A 21,964-nucleotide genomic window follows, 5' to 3' on the forward strand; every position below is an offset into this window, starting at 1 on the left:
GTAGCCGAGCCGATAAATGTATAAAAAAAACCCTGCATGTGGTTCAGTGACTGTTTTAGTTGAATATCTCTGCCTTAAACTTGCAAATTAGAATCAGCTCCCAAACTAGAACTGTTTTAGGAACCGAAGAAGTCTTAAGAACACAACAGTTCCCACTGAAGAACTTCTTTAATGAGAGTGTAGAGTTATATAAACTGCTTTTAAAATTTTGTAATGTTGTAATCTTGACGCATGTCTAACAATATCTTGGTCATTGTTCGTTACACTCAGGATTGAAGATGAAGTCAGCACCCCTGCTGCATGATGCAACACACACCAGCGCTTTATCAGCTGATCTTTCAGGAATGCTCTCGTTCTCCATAAACCTTTGCTCTGCTGCTGCACATCATCTTTTGTTGACTTGCAATTTTGGCTGAAGGATGATGGTGCAAAATGATTGCAACTGTATAGCAGGAACTTTAAAGCACAAAAACTGTGTATGTGTGCGTGTGTGTGTGCGTGTGTGTGTGCGTGTGTGTGTTTGGAATTCACAGAACTGAAAGCAACTAAAACCTGATTATTGTAGCATGCGTCAGTCTGTGACCAGCAACAAATGAGGAACACTCACAGTTTCCTTTCCATCAGCACAGGAAAAGTGGAAATGCAGAATTCAGCCATTTGTCTGGTCTTTTTGTTCCAGCTGAGGAAGGAAACACAGTCCTGCAGATCAGCTAAACGGCTAACGCTGCATAAACATGAAGGACAGCTTATTACCCAAGCATAGAAACACTCACCTTTGCTCTTTCAAACACAGGATGGCCTGTGGGTCACGGAGCTTAAAATAGTACTTCACCCTAAACATGCTAACATGGGGTAACGCTAAGTAAAAATAGCATTACCCCAGTGGGTTTGTGGTTAGTGTTATAGTAGTGTTTTCTGATAGTCATAGTGTGATAGTGGTTATTGTGGTTATTATTAGCAGTTTCGGCCAGAATTCACTGAAAGAAAAACAGCAATCAAGCCAAAGCGTTTAGGACGAGGTGGTCAGACTAAAGCTAACATTGAAAAAAAAAATACATTTTTAGCAATAACAATAAGGTCAAAGGAGTCAAGCCAAATCTGGCCAAAGTGATAAGGCAATGAAGTCATGCCAAAGCAGAGAGACCAAAGTGGTTAATAAAAAGCAGTCTGGAAAAAAAACAAAAAAATGAACTTGGATATTAAAGTAATTTTCTTCAGGTAGCAGTAGGTCATTTTGCTTCGTCTGAGCTCATCATGCCAACTTTGGAAGAGTGAACTAATAGAAAAAACAAGATGGCTGGGTTCTATGAAAAGAAAACAGCAAACAACGCAAAAGTCTCAGGAAGTTTAGCTACGTCTACATTAAACCGGATAAATTTGAAAAACATCTTTTTCTCTATGTTTTGGCCTTCGGTTGTCACCGAGACGGCGTTTTTGTTCAGTGAAAACAGAGCTTTTCGAAAACGCTCACCCAAGTGGATAAATTTGAAAATGCCGTTTTTGCGTTGTAGTGTGGACGGAGAAAACGTAGATATTCAAAAACTGTGACATATTTTTAGTCATGTGATGCAGTCAACTGAAAACAAACAACTTTATAGTCTTGGGTTACCCGCAGCAACGACTCCACCTTTTCAATTCAATTCAATTCAGTTTTATTTGTATAGCGCTTTTAACAATGGACATTGTCACAAAGCAGCTTTACAGAAATAAATGGATTCACAAAAATATATTGTAAATATTTGAATTTATCACTGTGAATTTATCCCTAATGAGCGAGCCAGTGGCGACGGTGGCGAGGAAAAACTCCCCGAGATGATATGAGGAAGAAACCTTGAGAGGAACCAGGCTCAAAAGGGAATCCTCATCTGGGTGCAACGGATAGTGCAATTCTAAATAAATCCCTTCTATTATTGTGCACTATAAGGACAAATAGTGCAATTGTGCAACCAATAAATTCATCACAGTTTTTGCAAGAAGTCCGGCTGGTTAAAATCTATCCACTGTCCACTGATGGAGTCCTGAGTACGAAGCTGCTCGTGGTAACCGGTGCTTTTCCTCGACATTGCCACATCAATTCAAAGAGACGGAAAGTAAATAAACGCCTGATGGAAATGTCACAGGCCAAAGCGTCTTACGTTTTTACGCATGCGCAGTATAGGGATGTAAGTGTTTCCAGACGTTTCAGTGTGGACGGGTAATTTTGGGTTTGAAAACGCCAGTGTAGACGGAGAGTGTTTTAAAACGAAAGTGCAGTTTTCAGATCTATCCAGATTAATGTGTACGTAGCTTTTGAGAGTTTCACGCCCCTCTATTGGATGCAGTCAGGATTTTATGAGCCATAAATGAAGCTGAATTGTCTCCCGTGTGATTATAATAAGGTCGGATTTTACAGTCTGGTTCCACAAGAAACGAGGCCGTCATAAAGCATTAAATATATTATGTGTGAGAGAACAGTGTCATTTAGTCAGAGAGTCTCATTGCTGTGGATGCAGGAGCTCTCGCTGTTTTCCGGTGAAATAATTGGTTATATAATCACTCGTACATTACGGAGGTGTGAACATGCAGGTCCCTGGTGGTTCACAGGGTGGTTCAGATTGTACTCCTCTTTTCAGTGGAAAATATCTGGGGACAAATTGAGGCTGCCACATACACACACACACACACACACACACACACACACAAGTATATACACGCACAGAGTGCCCTCCAGTGGTTAAAAGTGATAGCAGTTTAGTAAGAAAGGATTGGATTTGGCTATAGATCACTTTGCACTTTAAATTTTCTTGCAAAGTCTTTATTTTTCAGATTTATATTCATTAGCAGCAAAAAACAGATTTCTCAGTAACCCCTTATTTTTTAAATAAAATGTTTAATTTTTTTAAAAAAAAAAAAAAAGAAAGAGTGCTCTATTTTTCATTTCAGAGATTTCTGTAGAAATGATGGGTGTAACAATACATCATGACATGATGCATCACGATGCATAATTTCACAATGTGTATCGTGCAAATATGCAATACACATCATGGAAATCAGCATTCTATTAATTACGCATCTAATGTAATTGCACTGTTTGAACACCAAAGGTCCCAATCTGCTCAAATCATAAATTATATAGAAAGCACCCTGGGCCTGATGGCTCCAGATGGCAACAACTGTCACGCATTACATGTCATTATATAGTTACACATTATAACAGTTAAAAATAGCTTTAGTAGCTTTCAAACAACAATAGCCCTGCACTACTGTGATCTACAGTGGCCAAGAACAAGGCAGCAGAAGGTGGCCATTTTAACCGACTTTGGAGCTCTATTTTCAGTTAAATTGATGCCTCAGGCTCTATGTTTCAGTTGATCATTTTCTCAGGGTCAGTGGCTTTGTTTATTCAATACATTATTTGGGAGAATTTATTTATTTGTTTTAAGATAAGGTGAATCTGTAGTACATTTTGTTTACAATATTATACAACCTCTATCCATAGCTATTTTTGATTTATTTAGTTTTATACAGACAAAAATGCACATTGTTTTGCATTGTTTATGATTCAGAAAAAATCATAAAAAAAGTAGTCTTTTCAGTCCAAATTTTTCTTCATTCAAATTGTGTTCAAAATAATCTGAGAATCGAATTGAATTTGTGGAACCCATATTGTAAAACGAAACGAATCATAACCGGAATGTTTCATTACACCTGTAGTAAAAATATAAAATAAAATAGAGCAAATATGAAGCAAATGCGAAGGAAGCCTAAGATGATCAGTGATGTGATCGGATGTGTAGGACACAAACAGGGAAAAAATGGCAAACAAACGTTTTGAATGTATGTGAGAGAGAGAGTTGAAGAGAAAAAAACAAAGCTCTTTATAAGAACTGAAGAAGATCTTGCTCACCTTTTCTCGTTCTCCTTCCTCACGCCTCGCGAGAGCGAGCATTGTACAATAGGAACAGGAGTGTCATTTTCTTCCCAAACAATGCTGAATGCTTCACCTGGGTTCTCTCCCCGTTAGCGTGACACGACTCATCCCCGCTAACTGTACTTGTTCTCACGAAGTGTGCCAACTTCATCCACTCTTTTGGCTCCCTCCAAACTGACGAACAATGAAGATGGAGATTCTCCACTCTACATTAACACAATGCTCTGTCCTGCTGTCCCACGCCGTCTCTTTAGATTTTAGAGCAAAACAACTGTAGAATTTATTATAAAATCCTGAATTATTTCTACACAATTGGTTACTGGTTGTACGTAAGTCCCCTATTTATAGATGGTGCAGTCCAAACACAAGCTGGAGGGTTCAGCCACCATTCTGTTGGGTCTGGGGTTTGGTGTCAGTGTCTTGGCTAGGTATGGTGTTACGGAAACTCCCTAGCTAGCCTTTTCTCTTGTTTGGTAAAGCTAATTTAGCTTGTGATATAATACTTAGCCTGGGGGGTTTACGTGTTTTCTTTCTTTCTTTCTGTTTTTGGCCTGGGTTTACCCGATATTTGTGCTTCATTTGCTATGAAGCTGAAGTTCAAAGATAGGTGTAGGAGACAGTCAACAGGAACCTGGGATAGTTTGCTGGAGCTTCGGGTCACTTCACTGCAAATATTTACAATGATAAATATTTTTACCCTAGTATCAATTCCTGAGTTAAAAATATGCCACTAGGAAGAGTAGGAGAGTACCATTTCCTTGAACAGTAAACAAATGTTGCAACTGCCCTTGGGACCAGAAATATTGTGCTTTCGTTGTTTCTTTATTGATATTATTATACACAGGAACAGAGCAAAGGTAAGTTCTGCTATTGATTTATTTATTAACAGCATAAAAACAGAGATACAGAATTCAGAGAGCTGGACTTCCACAATATTCAGTTTAAAGTCCAGAGACAGATATAAAAAAAAACACCTTGCCCTTTTTTCTGAGTGTCAACATCAAATTAATATTTAAGCTGCTGGAAGGGATTTGGTTAACAGATGTATTATTTCAAAATATATCTGTGTTTTTACTGGTCAGACTACAATTCATACATGATTACATACAGGGTGAAAAATCATTTTAATTGTATAATTAGCATTGCCCCAATTTCTGATGTAATAAAGGAAATTTGGTCATTTATGATGTATAAACAAGTCGCAACCTATTCATTGTCTGCATTAAACTGCATTTAAAACTATACAGAAAAGTGCTTGGACCCCTAAATAAAAGTTACATGTAGCTATACACAAAGTGCTGGGGCCCTAATTAAAAGTTACATGCAGCTACACTGGACATGAAGTGCTTGGACCCCTAAATAAGAGTTACATACAGCTGTACACAAAGTGCTTGGACCCCTAATTAAACGGTGAATACAGCTAAAGTGCTTGGACCCCTAATTAAGAGTTACATACAGCTGTAAACAAAGTGATTGGACCCCTAATTAAACATTGAATACAGCTTCAAGTGCTTGGACCCCTAATTAAACTTTACATACAGCTATACATAAAGTGCTTGGACCCTTAATTAAAAGTTACATACAGCTAAAGTGTTCGGACGTTAAGGAAGTTAAGCAACATTGATTACTTTTCTATGACAGCACATCCCAAAGTGTTTTATTCTTCTTACTCAACTTGCCAACGATTACATTTTTGTTATTTATTAAAAAAGAACACATTGTACTTTTTAATCTTTTTATATTTACATTTTCTGTTGTGAACACTTTCTGACCAATCAGAATCAAGAATTCAACAGCATTGTGGTATAATGTTGATTCTCCTAAAGGGGAAAATGGAGAGAAGAAGTCAACCAGGGCACATTAAAGATAGTACTGTAGAGAAAACTAAAGTGCCAGCGTCAGAAGGGTGACTAATGAATGGCAAAAGTCATCACTGGTGAGATTCGCAAACTGAATGTGACACCATGAAATGCAGCTCGGAAGCTCATTGAGTGCTGTATGGTCTGTATGTTAATTAATTCACGTAGTTCTATGCTGTTATGTAAGATGGCATTTTGCTAATTGGCACAGGGTTCAGTTCACTCGAGGCCCCAATGAATTTCTAAAGCCGCATTATGGAACAAGCTGAAAGCACTTCAGAAGCTGCAAACATCAGACTTTGTGCTGATTCAGAGGCTGTGGAAAAGGAAAACGAAGCCTGGTGTGAATACGGTGCTTTCAGGGAACGGCCATGTTGGCGTGTGTGTAGATTTCATGAACGCTCTAAAGTCACACTGAAAATCTGCAAGTTCCGTCTTCCGATTGAAATGGGACCGGAAGATTGGAAATGAAAGAAAAGTCTGTAAATTTTGGTGGAGTTAGCATTTCATCTACGACTAAATTTGTAAATGCTGTACATCAGTTGTGCGTTTCTAAATAAACTCCTGCATTCGCTAAGTTTGAACATTTCATCACTGTCCAAGTTGGTCGTGAGCAAACTAGCTAACTAGGAAACACCGGCTCTTTTAAAAAAAGGTCAACTTAGTAAAGGCGTTATGTTACTGATTAAAGATGCAAATTCCCATCAAAGTTCATCAATGTTTAGCTCAATGCAAAGTTTTGTTCAGGAAAATTGATCTGTGGTTTGATCTGTCCCGTTGTCTCAGCTGGTGTTTTATAAGAGGCTTAGTCAATGAAAACCTTTTTTTCTTTTTTATTTTGCATTGTTTATTGCAAATAGGTGTCACAAAAGTGTACCATTTTTCTATATAATCTTGTTCCGAGTGTTCCAGCGCTTAACAAGCATCCAGTTTCCTCTAGAAAAAAAACTCAAGTCACTTGGAAGGTTTTCATTTGCCTCAGCCTCATACATTTCATACCAACACAAGTACAAACAAGCAACAAACTAATTCTTTGAAGATATTCTCCAACTCCTCTGATTTAATCGTAGTGTTTCCAAAAATGCTCGCTGTATTTTCCAAACCTGAAAATAACACGCGAACTTTTACACTCATGTCAAGCTCTCTGACTCGTCGCAGATGTGCAGTGGTCTTATCGCTCCGATCAAAAGCGCCAACGAGGGACAGTTTGTCTCAGAGAGAGCCTTTGTTAGAAATAGATATTCTGACATCAGCCTTACGCACTTCAGATCACAAGGCAGGAAGAAATGCCTGGCACATGAACAATGACAGAAACACCACACACAACACTTCTATCACTAATCTATATGCTCTTTTATCAGTGCGGCGCCGAGACGTGCCGTCCATCCGCCCACCCCGCTACAAGGATCGCTCATATTCTTTTACGGTCAGTCAAACTGTGTTCAGGAGAGAGAATTAAAGTTAACCGCAGTCGTTTTTAATTAAAAACGCCGCCACAGAAAGCAGCCGCTAGAAACAAAGCGAGTAGCTAGTTAGCACTTATGCTTATTACACAGATTCATTTGAGATAAATTCCAGGTTACAGCTTCAAATCCTAATTTACTGCTTTACAAAGTTCATGTTGTCCATTTTTATTGCAATCATATTGCGATCTTAGGGGGCGGGGCCAGGTGCGATTGTATTTGCATTGTTATTTAGATGTTCAGTTTGTTCTTCATGACACATTATGGATTTACAGACACTCAGGCAACATTTTGTTTTAGCCCCGCCTTTGCTGTGCTCTGAAGTTGATTTTGGCCACACCCCCTTTAGAAATTTACGATGTTTCAGTCCAGATATTTTGAGTTGCAACCACATGCTTTGGAAAACGATGATTTGAAAATGTAGCATGAAAGATTTAAGAGTGTAAACTGTGATTAGGATGGAAATTAGGATTCGTAGCTTTAATAAGAGGATTACACACAGGCACAGAATCTGATTATTCTCTTCGTGACATGATAACTCTGTTCTAAATTTGCAACTTTGGACATTGCATTCATTCTAATCCTGATTAAACTTCCACTCCTTTGCCCACGGTTACACACACAGCTGTTTATTAGCTAAATAAAAGCCGTACACTGCTTGCGACACGGTCGTACACGGCTCAGATTTACACTCCAGCACTGTTTCCTCCGGCTTGGAGCGCAGCAGGAAGTGGTGTTAAGCAGATCCTTGGGAGGATTATGGAGCTGATTTTTGGGCATGTTATATGAGAGGGTTATTTCTTTAGGGATTTAATAGGACTCAACCTGTGGAATGTTCCAGTTTGAGCCAGTTAGAGACAGGCCTGGAAATGTTAGAAATCTCAGAGGAAAGGTGAACAAGCCCAGCGTATTATGTGCACAGTCACAGTTAAGCCGCTGTGTATTGTGTGGTAGTTTTTATTGTGCAGTAACTGGGTGAAATGAGACCTCAGTCCTACATGATTTGCAGTTTATTCACACCTTCATTCTTCATTCACACATTAATCAAAATTTTTTTTTAGTACAAACTTTGTTATAGATGTTTATTTTCTGACTTCTACATTATTGATTCAGTACAAAAACATTTTAGATTCCAAACATTAGTTTTCCGGCACAAAATGAAATGTTACAGAAAAATGTTTGTATGTCAGTAAAGAAAGCAGCAGATTCCATAAGAGACACTTTTCAGATAAAAACATAATGAAGGCTGCTGGGTTTCGCTGCAGAAATAAGAAGCGAGTCGACAGTCAAAGTCTCCAGAAGAACTGTGGCTGCTTCTGCAAGATGCTCAGTAACACTTCCAGCTCATTTCCTTATAAAACTGCACACACTGCACCTCAGAGACTGCTTTATTTATTTAAAGTGAAGGATCGTCACATTAAATACTGACTTTGTTTCATTTATTACTGTTTACTGCTCTTTATAGGATTTTTTTAATGTCAAAACATTTAGTTTCATTATTTTTGAAGGCGTCTTTACTCTACAGCATTTCTTTGCATGTGCCTAAGACTTTTGCAGAGAACTGTAAAAACATGTACTCATTGATATGGTGAAGTTTTCTTTCTGCAAATCACAGGTTTATATAAATATTAATGCATTCGTACTAATACGATATCGTTTCTATAGTAAAAAAAAATCATTTATATGGTGAAGTTTTCTGTAATTAGATGTTTATTTAACATTTATGGAAGGAGTCTCCAGTGTCAGCGCTTTGTAACAGTCAGATGTAAAGCTGTAACATCTTCAGGACAGAGGAGTAGACAAGCTGCGTTTTTTTGTCTTATTAACTTCAAGAGAAAGAATAAAGAGAGACTGGTGAGGGAACGACCGTTTATAGCTGCTATAACGTAAGTGACAGTAGGAACTAACTTGTTTCAAGGATGTTCCACGACATAACTATAAATGGATGAAAAGTATGACGTTGCTGTTTAATAAATAAAAAAATGAATTATTGGGAAATTGCTGTGGTGTAAGAGGAATAAATAAAACACTTGGAGATGTGCTGTTACAGGAAATTAATCAACTTCAGGCTGATACATCAGCAGTGGTTCAGGCAGTGACATGAACTACAGTTCCCAGCAGCCCCAGCAAATCACATGACCTTGTCACATGCCTCCTTATCACTCATACACCTGTTTTGTGTTTCCCCGAATTACTTCCCTTATATAAGCTCTACGTTTCACTCCTTAGTTGATTAGCGTCTGTTGTTTGTTAGATTGTTGTTGCTTTGTGTTCACGCCGCGGTCTGGTTTTGCCCCAAGCTCGTGTTTTGCTAGTTCTACGATTCGTATCTTGACTTTGTTTTATTTTTATTAATAATAAAAGCTCACACTTACATGCACCTCCTGATATCTTACACAGGATGGTAACAGTAACTCCACTTCCTCAAACCATCCCGTATTTTACTGTAACATCAGGACACACGGTGTTTATTACTTAGCTAGCGGTGACTAGCTTGCTAACAATGTTAAATCATTCTAGAGTAGTTAATGTTGCTAATTTATTATTATATAGTGCCATTAAAACTGGCATTTTACGTCAAGTGCTGCATCAAGACGAAGCACCAAAAAGAAATTACGGTTGTGATGTCATGTCATGATCAAATTTTACGATTGGTCGATCGGATTTAACTTAAGCTCCGCCCCCATTACTCAGGGACAATAAGAACACATCATTGGGTTTATAGAGTATTATTAAAGAAATATAATTTGTAAAAACATTATTGACTGATGAATTTAAAAGCTCTTCCCGGCAGAAGCAGGAATGTCGAACTTGAATTTAACTCTCCGCTGTGTTTCCTGCTAAATCCATTCAAGCCAAAGGTCACCTGACCTCTGACCTGTACCTCATAAACATACCTTCACTCATACACTTCAGCCTGGGGTAACGCACGTACGCAGTTGCTAAGCAACAGGGCAGGATTTTTACTTTTAATTGTTTAAATGCTGTCTTATTTTGAAATCTCGCACATTTCAACTACACAATAGAGACTTTTTTTATTTTCTTTCATTTAGTGCCTACAGATTGCTCATAAACACGTGGTGTGAGCGTGTTTTATTAACGTCATGAGAGGTGAAACAGGAACTATCCGAAGTGTGAACATGTTTCTCTGATCTTCCACAACATTATATGTAACTATAAACGGATAAGAAGTATGACATGTCGTTGTATAATAAATTAAAAGTTGTAATCGTGGCAAACTGCTGTGGTGTAAGAGGAATAAATCACTTTGAGACGTGCTTTTACAGGAAAATAATCATTTTTGGGTGGTAGCAGTATCTCCGCTTCATCGCATCACTGCATCGTTGATTGTTTTCCTCAAACAGCACGTCTCAAAAGAACAAGACGATCTCAATTATTTTTAGATTTTTTATTCAGGATGTTGCTACTTAATCTTCAGATTTTTATTAGATGACTTCTTCAACTTTTTACGTTCTTTTTTACGTTTTCCAGTGATGTTATTTCGTCCCATTCCACAGAAGCAGTGTGCGTGAGGAATGCATCGTGGCTTTTTTTTTTTTTTTTTGAAAGCCGATATCCCTCCACTTCCACAAAGTGATGGCAGGCATAAATCACAGCGTTTAAAAGCAGTGCCATTTGTTCTGTCTTTATGGAGGCCGGAACGGTCAGGGTCGCCCTGTGAGGTCACAGTCGTGCTAAACACGTTAAAAAAAAAAAGAAAAAAAGTAGGGGGTTTGTTGTTTTCCTCAGCGAATCCATTCACTTCATTTACTCAGCCAGGCTGGAGATACCCGTGGAGGCTCGACATGTCCGCTGGCATGGTGAAGGAGGAAAAAAGTTCAGGCATAAAGGCTTGATTATTCAGGGATTTGGCAGAGGAGCGCTCGCTCGGACACTGCCTCAGTATTCCATGGAACGAGTTAGAGGAGGTTCTTCTCCTGACCACAGAGCGCTGTGGGAAAGTCATTAAAGTGTAAAGCGTCTCTCTTTTCCTTCTTTTCACAGGGAACCCATGAGAGAGGGAAGACGATGAGGTCCTGCTGTTAATGAGTGCCCTCTCTCTCTCTCTCTCTCTCTCTCTCCCTCTCTCTCTCACACACACACTCTTTCTCTCCCTCTCTCGCTCTCTCGCTGCTATGGTAAAGAAGCTCATCTCTAAACGAAGCTCCAATCCGTTGAGAGCTGTTCCCATTCCACGGACACACTATACTCATTTTGTTATAACCCCTCAGGCTCCTCTGCTCCACACAAGGGATGGTGTTTGATTACTTCCTCCCAGTCGAGCTCACCGAGCCGTTATTCAGCGCCAGAGCTCCCCCGTGTACCTGCTCCGTACTCCACCTGTCAAGCAAACGAAGGCTCTAAATAAAAGTTGGCAGGAGAGAAGCGGATGAGACTTGAGCTCTGTGCTTTTCATGTTTCAGCCTTTTAAAGACATTAAAAAGAGACACAAAGTCTCGACTGTCCTCATTACCGGACGGTACAAAATGTGCTTTAAAGAATGGCAAGGACGGAGATCTTTCTTCCTGATCTTTTTCTGGTCTTTAAAGTGGACCTGAAGTGGGTCCATTAGTACTGCGGACACCGAGACGATGCTACATCTACAAATAAATAAATAAATAAATAAATAAAATACAATACTTTGGGAGATATTCTTGTTTTAATGTTATACTTTGTCACTTCTGGTGAAATGATCAAATGATTCATATTTAGGCAAAACTTTCACGACCTCAGTTTAGTATCTCGTGGTATTAAGTTGTGTAAAAGTCACAATTTAACGCGAGTAAATGTCAGAGCACGATGTAAACAATTCAAATGCAAAATAATCGCTTGTGCTGGATCAAGTGCTATTCTGTGCGCTGCTGAATAATGAGTGTGGAAACCATTTTGTTCAGTTAAACCAGATTTTAGATTTTTTAGATTTTTCCAGCAGGAGTCTCATGATCTGTTCTTGTCCTAGTGTAAAATATAAAACTGAAACATAGCTTTTTGTAATGGAATTAGAGAAGCTGACAGCTAGGTTACGCAGATAAGGTTTAACCTCTCTAGGTAAAACTCGTCTATTTTATTATTATTTTTTTATTTCTAAATTTATTTTTCAGAGGAGCTTATTAGAAAACTCACAACATCCCAGTCTGTAGATTAGCATCTTTACTGCCGAGCCCCAAAGCAGACAACTGATAGCTGTTAATTTGGAGTTACTTTATTCATGTGCATTATGTTATTTCCAGTTAAAACATGTTGAGCAACTGAAGCAGTTCTCATGTCAGACCCTTCTCTCCCTCTCCCTCTCTCCCTCTCTCTCTCTCTCTCTCTTTCTCTCTCTTTCTCTCTATAGGTCTGTCTTTGGTCTGAATGAGGCCACAGTTACGTAACTGCTGTCCACTTAAATACATCTCCAGCAGCTCATTCACCACTAATCCCTTCTGCTTCATTACTCTCTCTCTCTCTTTCTCTCTTTCTCTTTCTTTCTCTCTCTCTCTCTCTCTCATGATTCATTCAGACTGAGGCACAATTGCGTGTTTACTCACTAAAGTTCTTGCCACAATCCGGTTCAGGACAAATCAGAGGCATATAGACTCATCACCAACCCTTAAACATCGTCCTTTTTGAAAATTTAAGACTGTAAACCAGTAATGTGATGAATATTAAAAACAGTTACTCCACATCACCTCTGAACTCTGGATTATGATTGGGTCTGAAGAGAAGGTGTTGATTAATTTTCTATAACAGCAGCTCTGACAGTAGTGCAGCTGCAAATCACAGGTTTATATTAATGCACTTGTTCGTTTGTTAATATGTTATCGTTTCTATAGTAACGGCTCATTCGCAGGGACTCGTACAGCGGACGCTGATAATTAAAAAATCATTTTCTGTAAGGAGAGATGTGTTTATGTAATATTTATGGAAGGAGTCTCCAGTGTCAGCGCTTTGTAACAGTCAGAGGTAAAGCTGTAACTTTAAGTTTTTCGACATCTTCAGGACAGAGGAGTTTACGCTTCTTTGCAGTTTCTCAGTAACAAAAAAAAACTGCTATAGCTGCTATAATGTAAGTGACAACAGGAATGAACTTGTTTCACGGACGTTCCACAACATTAAATGTGGTTATAAATGGATTTTGAAAGAGTATTATTACAACTTTAACACCCTGATGTGTTTTAAAAAGCAGCCAATGTTACTGTAACAGCATAGAATATTTATTAATACTAATTACATCATTGCTGTATTTATATTACACCCTTTTTCCCCAAATTAAAGCTAATTTATTACTTTACTCTCCAAGATCCTCTCCTCAGATGCTTATTTGCATCATTCTGGGAGTTTTAACCAAATAAAAGTAGCTTTATGTCACATGAACTACTCACAAACTGCACAAAAATTATTATTTGGTATTTATGAGAGAACAGCATTAAATAAGAGACATTGAGAAGTATTCACATTACTGCATAATTACAGAAATAATGCTAATTATCAAACACTGCACACTAAGGAATAACCTGCAGTATAAAATATTCACTGTGCACCTGGCGCCCTCTGGTGGACATCCATCACTGTGTAAAATAATGTAATATCAATTTTGTACATTATTTGATAATGTGGTGTTGTGCAAATAGAGCACACGGTGTTTATTGGCAGTTTCTTTAATTTGATACAAAATGTTTTGTACTAAATTCAGAAATTTATACAGCTTTACGAGAGAGTAAAGTGGTCAGTAATTGTAATTCCAGCACTGTCCAGTAGGAGGCAGTGTACGCTAATTATTAGTCCTTCACTCCCCACATGAGCACTCCGGTTCTTTTCACTGAACCGACTCTCTCGGCTCCCAGACGATTCATTGCCATTTTTTCCTCTAACCTGAAAGCAGTGACCTGTGATTATTCTTCCCATGACTGACATTGTTTTATGAAATCTTTTAACAAACAAATTAACATTACTTTGCATTACATTATATAAAATATGCAGATGAATCCTCCGTGGTTCAAGAGTCAAATACACGACTCACTGAACAGCTCGGACGTTGAAAACAGGTTTCCACTGAAGCAGTTTTTATTTTATTTTTTGCTTTTTGCAGAAGTAGCGACATTGTCTACATCTACAACAAGACAAGGGGAAAAAACGAAAAAAAAAATCCGTGTATGCTGATTACTTAAATGAACCGAGTCAAAGAGCCGACTCGTTCGTGAACGATTCATTCACACAACTGATTCAACACCTCAGCTCAATTCCACAGCCTTCATTAAGTGTTTTAGAGTGTGTTATAAGTGTTTATTAGTATTTATAGTGCTTCTTTAGTCTCATTGCTCACTACATTTCAGACTTTCCCTGATTTAAACCAAAAAAAACCCCAAAAACATTTCTTTATAAAGAGAAGTATTGTTCATTTCTTTTTAGAGTATGGCAGAAATTCTTGAAGTCTTGAAGTTTGTGTCTAGAATTTATTTATTTATTTATTTATTTACATTTTGATGAAAAATGATCTACGTTTAATGCATTAATGCAGCCAAAAGTTTGCTTTCATGCCAAATCTACTCCATCAGATGTTCAGTGTCTGATGCTTTTCTGTAATTTTGCGCTAGCGCTACGAGGCTAATGTAGCTAACAAGTAATAGAAGTCTATAGCTACCAATTTAGCGTCTTGGCTGATCGATGTTTGGTTTAAAACCGTTTTTTTTTCCGAGCTATTGCATTAATAGATGCCATTGAAGTCTTTTTTTTTCTTTCTCGTTATTTTCCACTCGTCAAGCTTGAACCTGATTCAGATCTCACAACCAGATCCTCAAATATAAACAGAAAGTCTGTGCAGAATTGTCTTTTTTTCTGGCTGATCAAACAGGGATCTCGTTCTGTCGATGGATGACATGAAGAAGTGCGCAAAGAAACAGATTTAAAAAAAAAAAATTAGACACTGATCCTGACCGTTCTTCCTACATTAATTATGTAATCATGTAGTAATTATGCAGTAATTATGACCTCAAACATTTCCTCCATATTTCATTTTTTTTCCCAGAGAAGCTCTTCTCTCTCTCTCTCTCTCTCTCTCTCTCTCAACTCTAGATTAGATTAGATTAGATTCAGATCTCTGTCTTTCTCTCTCTGTCTCTCTCTCTCTCTCTCTCTCTCTCTCTTTTCCCGGTTCTTTCCATCTTATGAAATAACAACCACGCTTTTAATGTTTCGTTTATCATGCTGAAGTGTTTAATTCAGTCACAGCTCTGATTTTATTACCACATTTTTACAAACGGAATTCCACAACATCTCTTTTGCACACATTTCAGTGAAAACACTTAAAAAGAGTGAAATGGTTTGATGTAAACGTTCACACTCGCTCACTGCCCGAGGAATGAAATCACTCAATATCACTCGTTCCAACTAGCCATGTGACGATATCGACCATATAATAACGGCTGAATTTGATCACGCTTTAGACGTGACAAAATAGAATCATTAGAATGACTTTCATGTAACTAAAGCTATAAAACGAGTTATTATAATACATTTTTTTTTACTTACGTAGTTAACTAGCTATAAGTAATTAAAGTTAAATGTAGGTAAAAATATTTAACACTAGCCCACAAGTTAAATAGTAATATTTAGCTAGCTAACGTTCATTTGAAACAGCTATGTAGCTATAGTTGCTTTATTACGGATGTATGTATTTGTCTTAAAAATTTTTCCAAAGTAACTAAAATAACATAGCTAGCTTTACGTTATCTAGCTATATAGCTAGAGTTACATTTAGCTTGCTAACACAACACTAGCATCGCACATTGTGCTAGCTAGCTAGGTAAAGATAACATCCTCAGGCACTCTGTGAACTCGAATAATCAATAAAACGTTAGCTATCCGATTCGTACGCGCGTTCCGTCCATCATGTTTATCAATCTTTTCAAATTTTTCTCGATTTAAAGTGACAAGCATCCATGATAACAGCATGAATAATCGACTAATTCCAACGCAATCCACACAAAAGACAATGTGACAGAAATGACCAGAATGATGATGAATGATATTTTTCTTTATAATTTTCTTAAGCCACAACAGTTCACGTCATTACAGGTTTAACAAACAAACACATGCAGACCAACATTAACCACAGAGTCACAGTTTTACGTTACAGAATCGCGTATGGCGTACGTTTGATTAGCCCTCATCGGATCCATCCTGAGATCACAGTCATTAAGGCAGCTTTCTGTTTCCGTGGTAACAGTTACTGTAGTGTCCAATATTGGCTTAATATAGTTATCATTTTAGCACATTATTAGATTAGATTAGATTAGATTAGATTAGGGGTGTGACAGTATATTAGTATGATGGTTAAACTTAGAGAAGTGAATGTGAAATTTTAGCCAATAGCACCTTTAACGTTATGCTATAGCGATGTGGATAATTATTCTTGAGGAAATTGTTCATATTGTTCCACTTCCATGTTGAATATTAGCGTATTATGACACTGCTTGGTCATGTTGGTGCAATAAATTTGTTAAAATAAACATAACAAAAAAAAAAAGTTAGCTGTTACCCTACATTCACACTAGCAGTGCACTCATCTCAGTTGTAGTTTGTCTCTTGTGGGCGTGGCCTTTTTTTTTTTTTTTTGTCACAATGAGAAACATTATTAATGATAGCTAACTAGTTAGAAATCGGTTGTTTGAGTTACACATCACGAGCTCGGCTTTGTACTAGCTTTTTTCTCAGATTAGCTTTATTTTTCTTCCTATTGTCGCTATACACATTTAATGAGAAGTCGTGTATGACATTTTTGCGTCAAACAGTAAACGCGAACTAATTGCAGGCGGGAACTAAACTCGTTAGTGACTTAAACATCGAACCGAGGAATCATTTGAGACAATCTTTTGGATTCGTCGCTTAATTTTACTGCTTAGTGCCTGCACAGAAACTCTCGATTCAAATGTTACTTGTCACATGTCGCTAGTGTGAACATAGCGTTATTGCAATATACTTTTACTTTTGCAGTAGTGATGTCACAAATATTTTCAGTATGCAAATGAGCATGCAATTTAACTTAACATGGGACAATTTTTCAAACGAGGTCCTTGTTGCTGTTGGAGATTATTTCCTCATATGGTGCAGGAAAAGTTATTTTACCCCTTAAATTACAGGCGCCTAGGAATCTTATCTGTATTTAATTTCAATAATTGGGTCAAAAATGTAAAAATCAGTGTGTTGTGGAGTTTAGCAGATGTTTACACAGAAGTACGACGCTTCTGAAAAAAACATGAAATGCATAAAATATCATAAAGTCGCAATGGTAACCGAATGCATCCGTTAAATATCAGGACGCAGATTACTGAAGTTTAAACGCTGTATGTTTTGTAGATCAGCCCTTTTTTGTTTTTTGTTTGTTGTAACTGTAGACACACACACACACACACACACACACTTGTCATGTCATAATGCTATTTGCCATTAGCCACTTTATCTATCCTGAATAATTAGATTAATGAGCGGATGCCCTTTTCTGATGACTATTGTGGAAAAATCGTGTGTGGTAAACGAGCGCAGGACAGAAGATCACTTTCAAAATGCATCGTAGCAATTTGGTAGAAAGAATAAAAACTAAAAATGGCATGCTGAACAAAACAGCGGGGAAACATTTTAGAAAACAAATTCACGTAACAGTTTCGCAAAAAAAAAAATCAATAAAACAAAATAGGTGCCTAAACTTTCAGAACAGAAAGATGTAAATTAAAAAAACACTCCCAACATTGCACGCCCTGCCCGCTTTCCTAATCGTGTTGCATGGCTCTTATTTGCATACTGCAACCTGATTGGTTGTTGTATTTTATGATGCAATAACACTTACATATGTTTAATTCGAACAGTTTTTCCAATAAAAATGTCCAGCTCGCTGTTTCTTAAAAGACGTGATGAGAACACTGACGTGACAATTTCCACACTTCCGAATTACAGTCGGGTCCAGAAGTATTGGCACCCTCGGTAAAGATGGGTTTCATCTCACACTGACAGATACGTCATTTAAATAAATTTATTTTATTTTTAAGAAAACTACACTTTGTAACAAAATCACATATGTTTCAATTTTTTTTTATTTTTTAGTAGTTCTTTATGAACAACATTACTTGAACAACTGAAGCATGTTCTTAGTGTTTATATTTTTACTTTTTTTTTCACCTGAGTTGTTCTCGAGTCATCGATGACACAGAGAAATGATTCCTTTAATCATTAAACATGCAGAAGATTAGATAAGATTAGAATAGATAATAAATTGACTTTAATTAATGGATAGATTTTGATCATATTTTCAATGTCAGATTAAGTCTACTTTCTTTTTTTTTTTTTTGCCAAGGATGCCAATATTTCTGACAGTAAATTCCTCTGAAAGGATTTAATCGTAAAAAAAGAAGTGGTTTACAGCCCTTATCGATCAGGGAATAAATGTGACAGGTGTATTTGGCAGTATCTGTGTCTCAGAACAAGAAGGGAATGACAATTCAGAAAGCTCCGCCTCCTTCATTAGCATGTTGGTGTTTTATGTGTTCTGGGGGCGTGGCATTAAAGGGAACACGGCGTTCACACTCGAGTCTGAGCGAGGTGGCCTAGCGCGATGACAAAGTGATCTGACTTTATTTTATTTTACTTTATTTTATTTGAATTTATCTTTTTTTCTTCCCAGTATTTCTGACCAATGAATGACAGACTTTTATGAGTTTTAAGTACAAACCAAAAGCATCCAAATTGTTGATTTGACCTTTAACAGCGTCTCTGAGCTACAACTGCCCCACTGTACCACTCACAGCAACCTGTCAGTGTAACCTACCTTCATTTACTGATGTACTAAAATTACTACAACTTAATGAGGGTTGTCTTAATTGCACATTTTTTTTAAATGGCATTTGCAATACTCATAATTCTTAATAGTTTTGGCCCCCCTCCTTTAGAAAATGGCAGTGCATCCGGCACAGTGTGATACTATACAACATTTTTTTATAGAAATGGAAAAAGACATTTGTGGCTGGAAAGTGAGAAGGTTCATATTTTGCTTTTAGTCGGTGTAACATCACATCGCCGTATTTCTCTGCTTCGTCTGCAAAGACATTTTGGCACGACAGCAGATTCTGTCTCTTTGTTAGCGCCATAACTGTGAATAATCTGAGTAACAGTGGCAGAGTGCGAAAGTGTGAAACACAAGACACAGTGATTCACACACCGAGGCTCCATCCATTTGGAGTTTGGGGTTTCAAAAGCCCTTAATACGTTTCTGTCGACCATCAACTTTCCGAAAGCAGGACTTTTTCAAAAAGTGCTAACACGTCTCCGCTAATGCACTACGCTTATTCACCTCCGAGGTGGCATCAGAAGGTGAAGTGAATCTGACCATGTCTCTGCTTCCTGTGGATAAAATGCCCAAAAGTAGTCATCAATGCCAAGCTACACCAATTAGCAAGAGTGTGAAGTCTGGAAAAGGCATGTTTAAGCTAGCATTCACTTTGGCATTAGCTTTCAAGGAGGTCCTAATACACTCATGATGAAGACACCCAACAAGGTATTTACATCTCAGTGGAAATTCATGGACTCTCCTCAGTGGAATTAGATGATAGACGCAGAAAAAGCTGCTAACACCAAGTTTGTCGGATTAGCATCTATAGTGAAGGATTAGCATACCTAGATCTGAGGCTTCTTCCATTTCAAGGAGTTTAAAAGTCTCTCTTCTATAAAGATCTTCATATAATCGCCACATAGATTTCCAATCAGGATCTTCCAGCGCTTCTTAGTTAGCATGAACCACAAATTAGCACCAAACAAAGTGCCACGTCCCTCTCAGAACATTTTATTTACATCTCGGCAAAGATTTGCAGATTCTTCTAGTTGGCCTTGGATGATAAAGTGAACGTGACGACTCTCTCACTTCCTGTGGAGGCTATAAAAGCCGCCAGTGTCAAGTTTTCTTACTCCATGAGCTCCTCCAGCTCTTGCGCTAATATGTCTACGTTAACACACCACACAGAACCACGAAATGGCACCCAAGTGCCACCTTCAACATTTTTATTTACATTTCAGAATAGATGTACAGTCCGTCCTAGGTGGCATTGGACGGCAACATGAGCCTGACCGCTTCACCACTTCCTGTCGTGGTGGAAAAAGCCGCCGACACCGAGTTCGGCCCGTTAGCATCCATAGTGAAGAGCGAATAGTCCGGAGCGGGTGCATTAGCATTAGCATTAACATTAGCGTTTGCGTTCACATTAGCATCTCGATCTGATTCCGAGCTGCGCGACAAGCTGGGCGAGTTTGTGGGACTGAGCTGGACGGCGGTCGTGTCCTGAATGGTGTGCTCGCTCGTTTCAATCTCGAACGCCGCCCCATGGTGCCTCATGAAGCCCACGTTGCCTGATTTGGTTCGACGCGAGCTATGCGGAGGAGGCATGCGGCTGCACACGCAGCAGGCGGCGAAGAAAGTGAAGGCAACGAGCAGAAGGACGGGTCCGATGATGATAGGCGGGTTACCGGAGGGCAGGAGCGTGGTAAAGGCGAATGCGCCCACTAGGGTGATGTTGATACCCGCTAGCATGATGCACAGGCCACACGCGCAGCATAGCGCCGGTGACGGGAGGCCCTGAGGGCGGGATTTGCGTTTATGACGGACCTGAGGCTCCTTTTTGGGCACAGCGGTGCCCGAGTTTTGCTCGGTACACACCATTTCTATATCGTGGCTACCGTTATGTAATCTTGGATGTAGTCTTGTTAGTGTTGCATCTTTAATCGTTGGAGACTACTTTCAGGCAACCTGTAATGAAATGATAGAAAAATAGATTTTTAAGAAGAATCACAAAGGTACAGAAGATACATCCATCTCGTTGCTGGTCTTAACACCTTTGTGAACTGTCATGGTGTGACAAATCATAAAAATAAAAGCTCTTGAAAGATCCCAGGCAGCATTCTTCAAGCAAGGTCACAGCTTAGTCATGACAACTGCTGCAATGTCATCAGAAACTCGAGAAGCACATGCATAACCAAACGATCATTTTAATCTCACTTCCCCACTATACTAGTTTCCTTAAAAAATAATGTTTAAATCCTACAATGCTGTTTTCACCCAAGTGTGGGGCAGCAAGTCAAATGGATACATGATTCCTAACTCAAAAACTCAGAATGTATTCGAATACATGAATTTGATTTGGACTTTATTTAGAATAAAGATGCATCTTTAACTCACTTGTAAGAAGGATGAAATCTTGGAGTCTTAATCCAGTCCAGAGAAATCAGACAGGTCATATCCTGGAATTACAATCTTTATTTTTTATTACATCTCCATCCCGAGTCTCCAAAAGCAGTGTAAATCCTACACTCACTGAATTCTTAATGATACTGAATGATCATCTGATGTTTTACCACTTCAGCTCTCTGAGGATATTTTATTTTCCAAAAAGAGAAAAGCCATAAAAATGTCAGAAATGTGTAGTAAATCCATCATCCTGTGCTCTGAAAGCTCTGTAATCACCAGGAGCGCCGTCGGTTATAACCAGAGGGAAAGCTGTAGAGCTGTAGAGATGTGTCTCAGCTCTCGGGCACGTTCCTCTGCTCTGCGTTTGCTTTTCTCTGTGAGAAGATCACACAGAGGCAGCCAGGGTTGCCAGATTGGACTGATCATGGTTGCCAGATTGGACATGAGCCAGGTTGGAAGGTGTAAATCACTCCCCAATTGAGATCAGAAACATCAGAATGATTAGGATAATCAGGATTGTGGAATA

At 38.4% G+C, this 21,964-nt stretch overlaps 2 protein-coding genes across 4 annotated transcripts in view; both read right to left on the bottom strand.

Moving 5' to 3' along the window:
- LOC128317139 (myb-like protein I) overlaps positions 1-716 on the bottom strand; it is a 53,932-nt gene extending 53,216 nt beyond the window's left edge. For all 3 annotated transcript variants that reach the window (XR_008300657.1, XM_053227581.1, XM_053227580.1), the window contains exon 1: positions 608-716. The gene's annotated coding sequence lies outside the window, so the exon portion shown is untranslated. The remainder of the gene's footprint in view (positions 1-607) is intronic.
- Positions 717-15,411: 14,695 nt separating this feature from the next.
- Positions 15,412-21,769, bottom strand: tmem275a (transmembrane protein 275a). Its single transcript, XM_026946344.3, has 2 exons — positions 21,430-21,769; positions 15,412-21,000 (listed from the first exon to the last, which is right to left on the bottom strand). Exon 2 carries the CDS (start codon positions 20,911-20,913, stop codon positions 20,293-20,295), a length of 621 nt encoding a protein of 206 aa, XP_026802145.2. The 5' UTR covers positions 20,914-21,000; positions 21,430-21,769; the 3' UTR covers positions 15,412-20,292.
- Positions 21,770-21,964: the final 195 nt, after the last annotated feature.

The sequence above is a fragment of the Pangasianodon hypophthalmus genome, chromosome 21, assembly GCF_027358585.1.
Source record: "Pangasianodon hypophthalmus isolate fPanHyp1 chromosome 21, fPanHyp1.pri, whole genome shotgun sequence".
Taxonomy (NCBI): domain Eukaryota; kingdom Metazoa; phylum Chordata; class Actinopteri; order Siluriformes; family Pangasiidae; genus Pangasianodon; species Pangasianodon hypophthalmus.

Coding starts and splice junctions, on each gene's coding strand:
- tmem275a (XM_026946344.3), bottom strand. CDS start 20,913: ATGGTGTGTACCGAGCAAAACTCGGGCACCGCTGTGCCCAAAAAGGAG.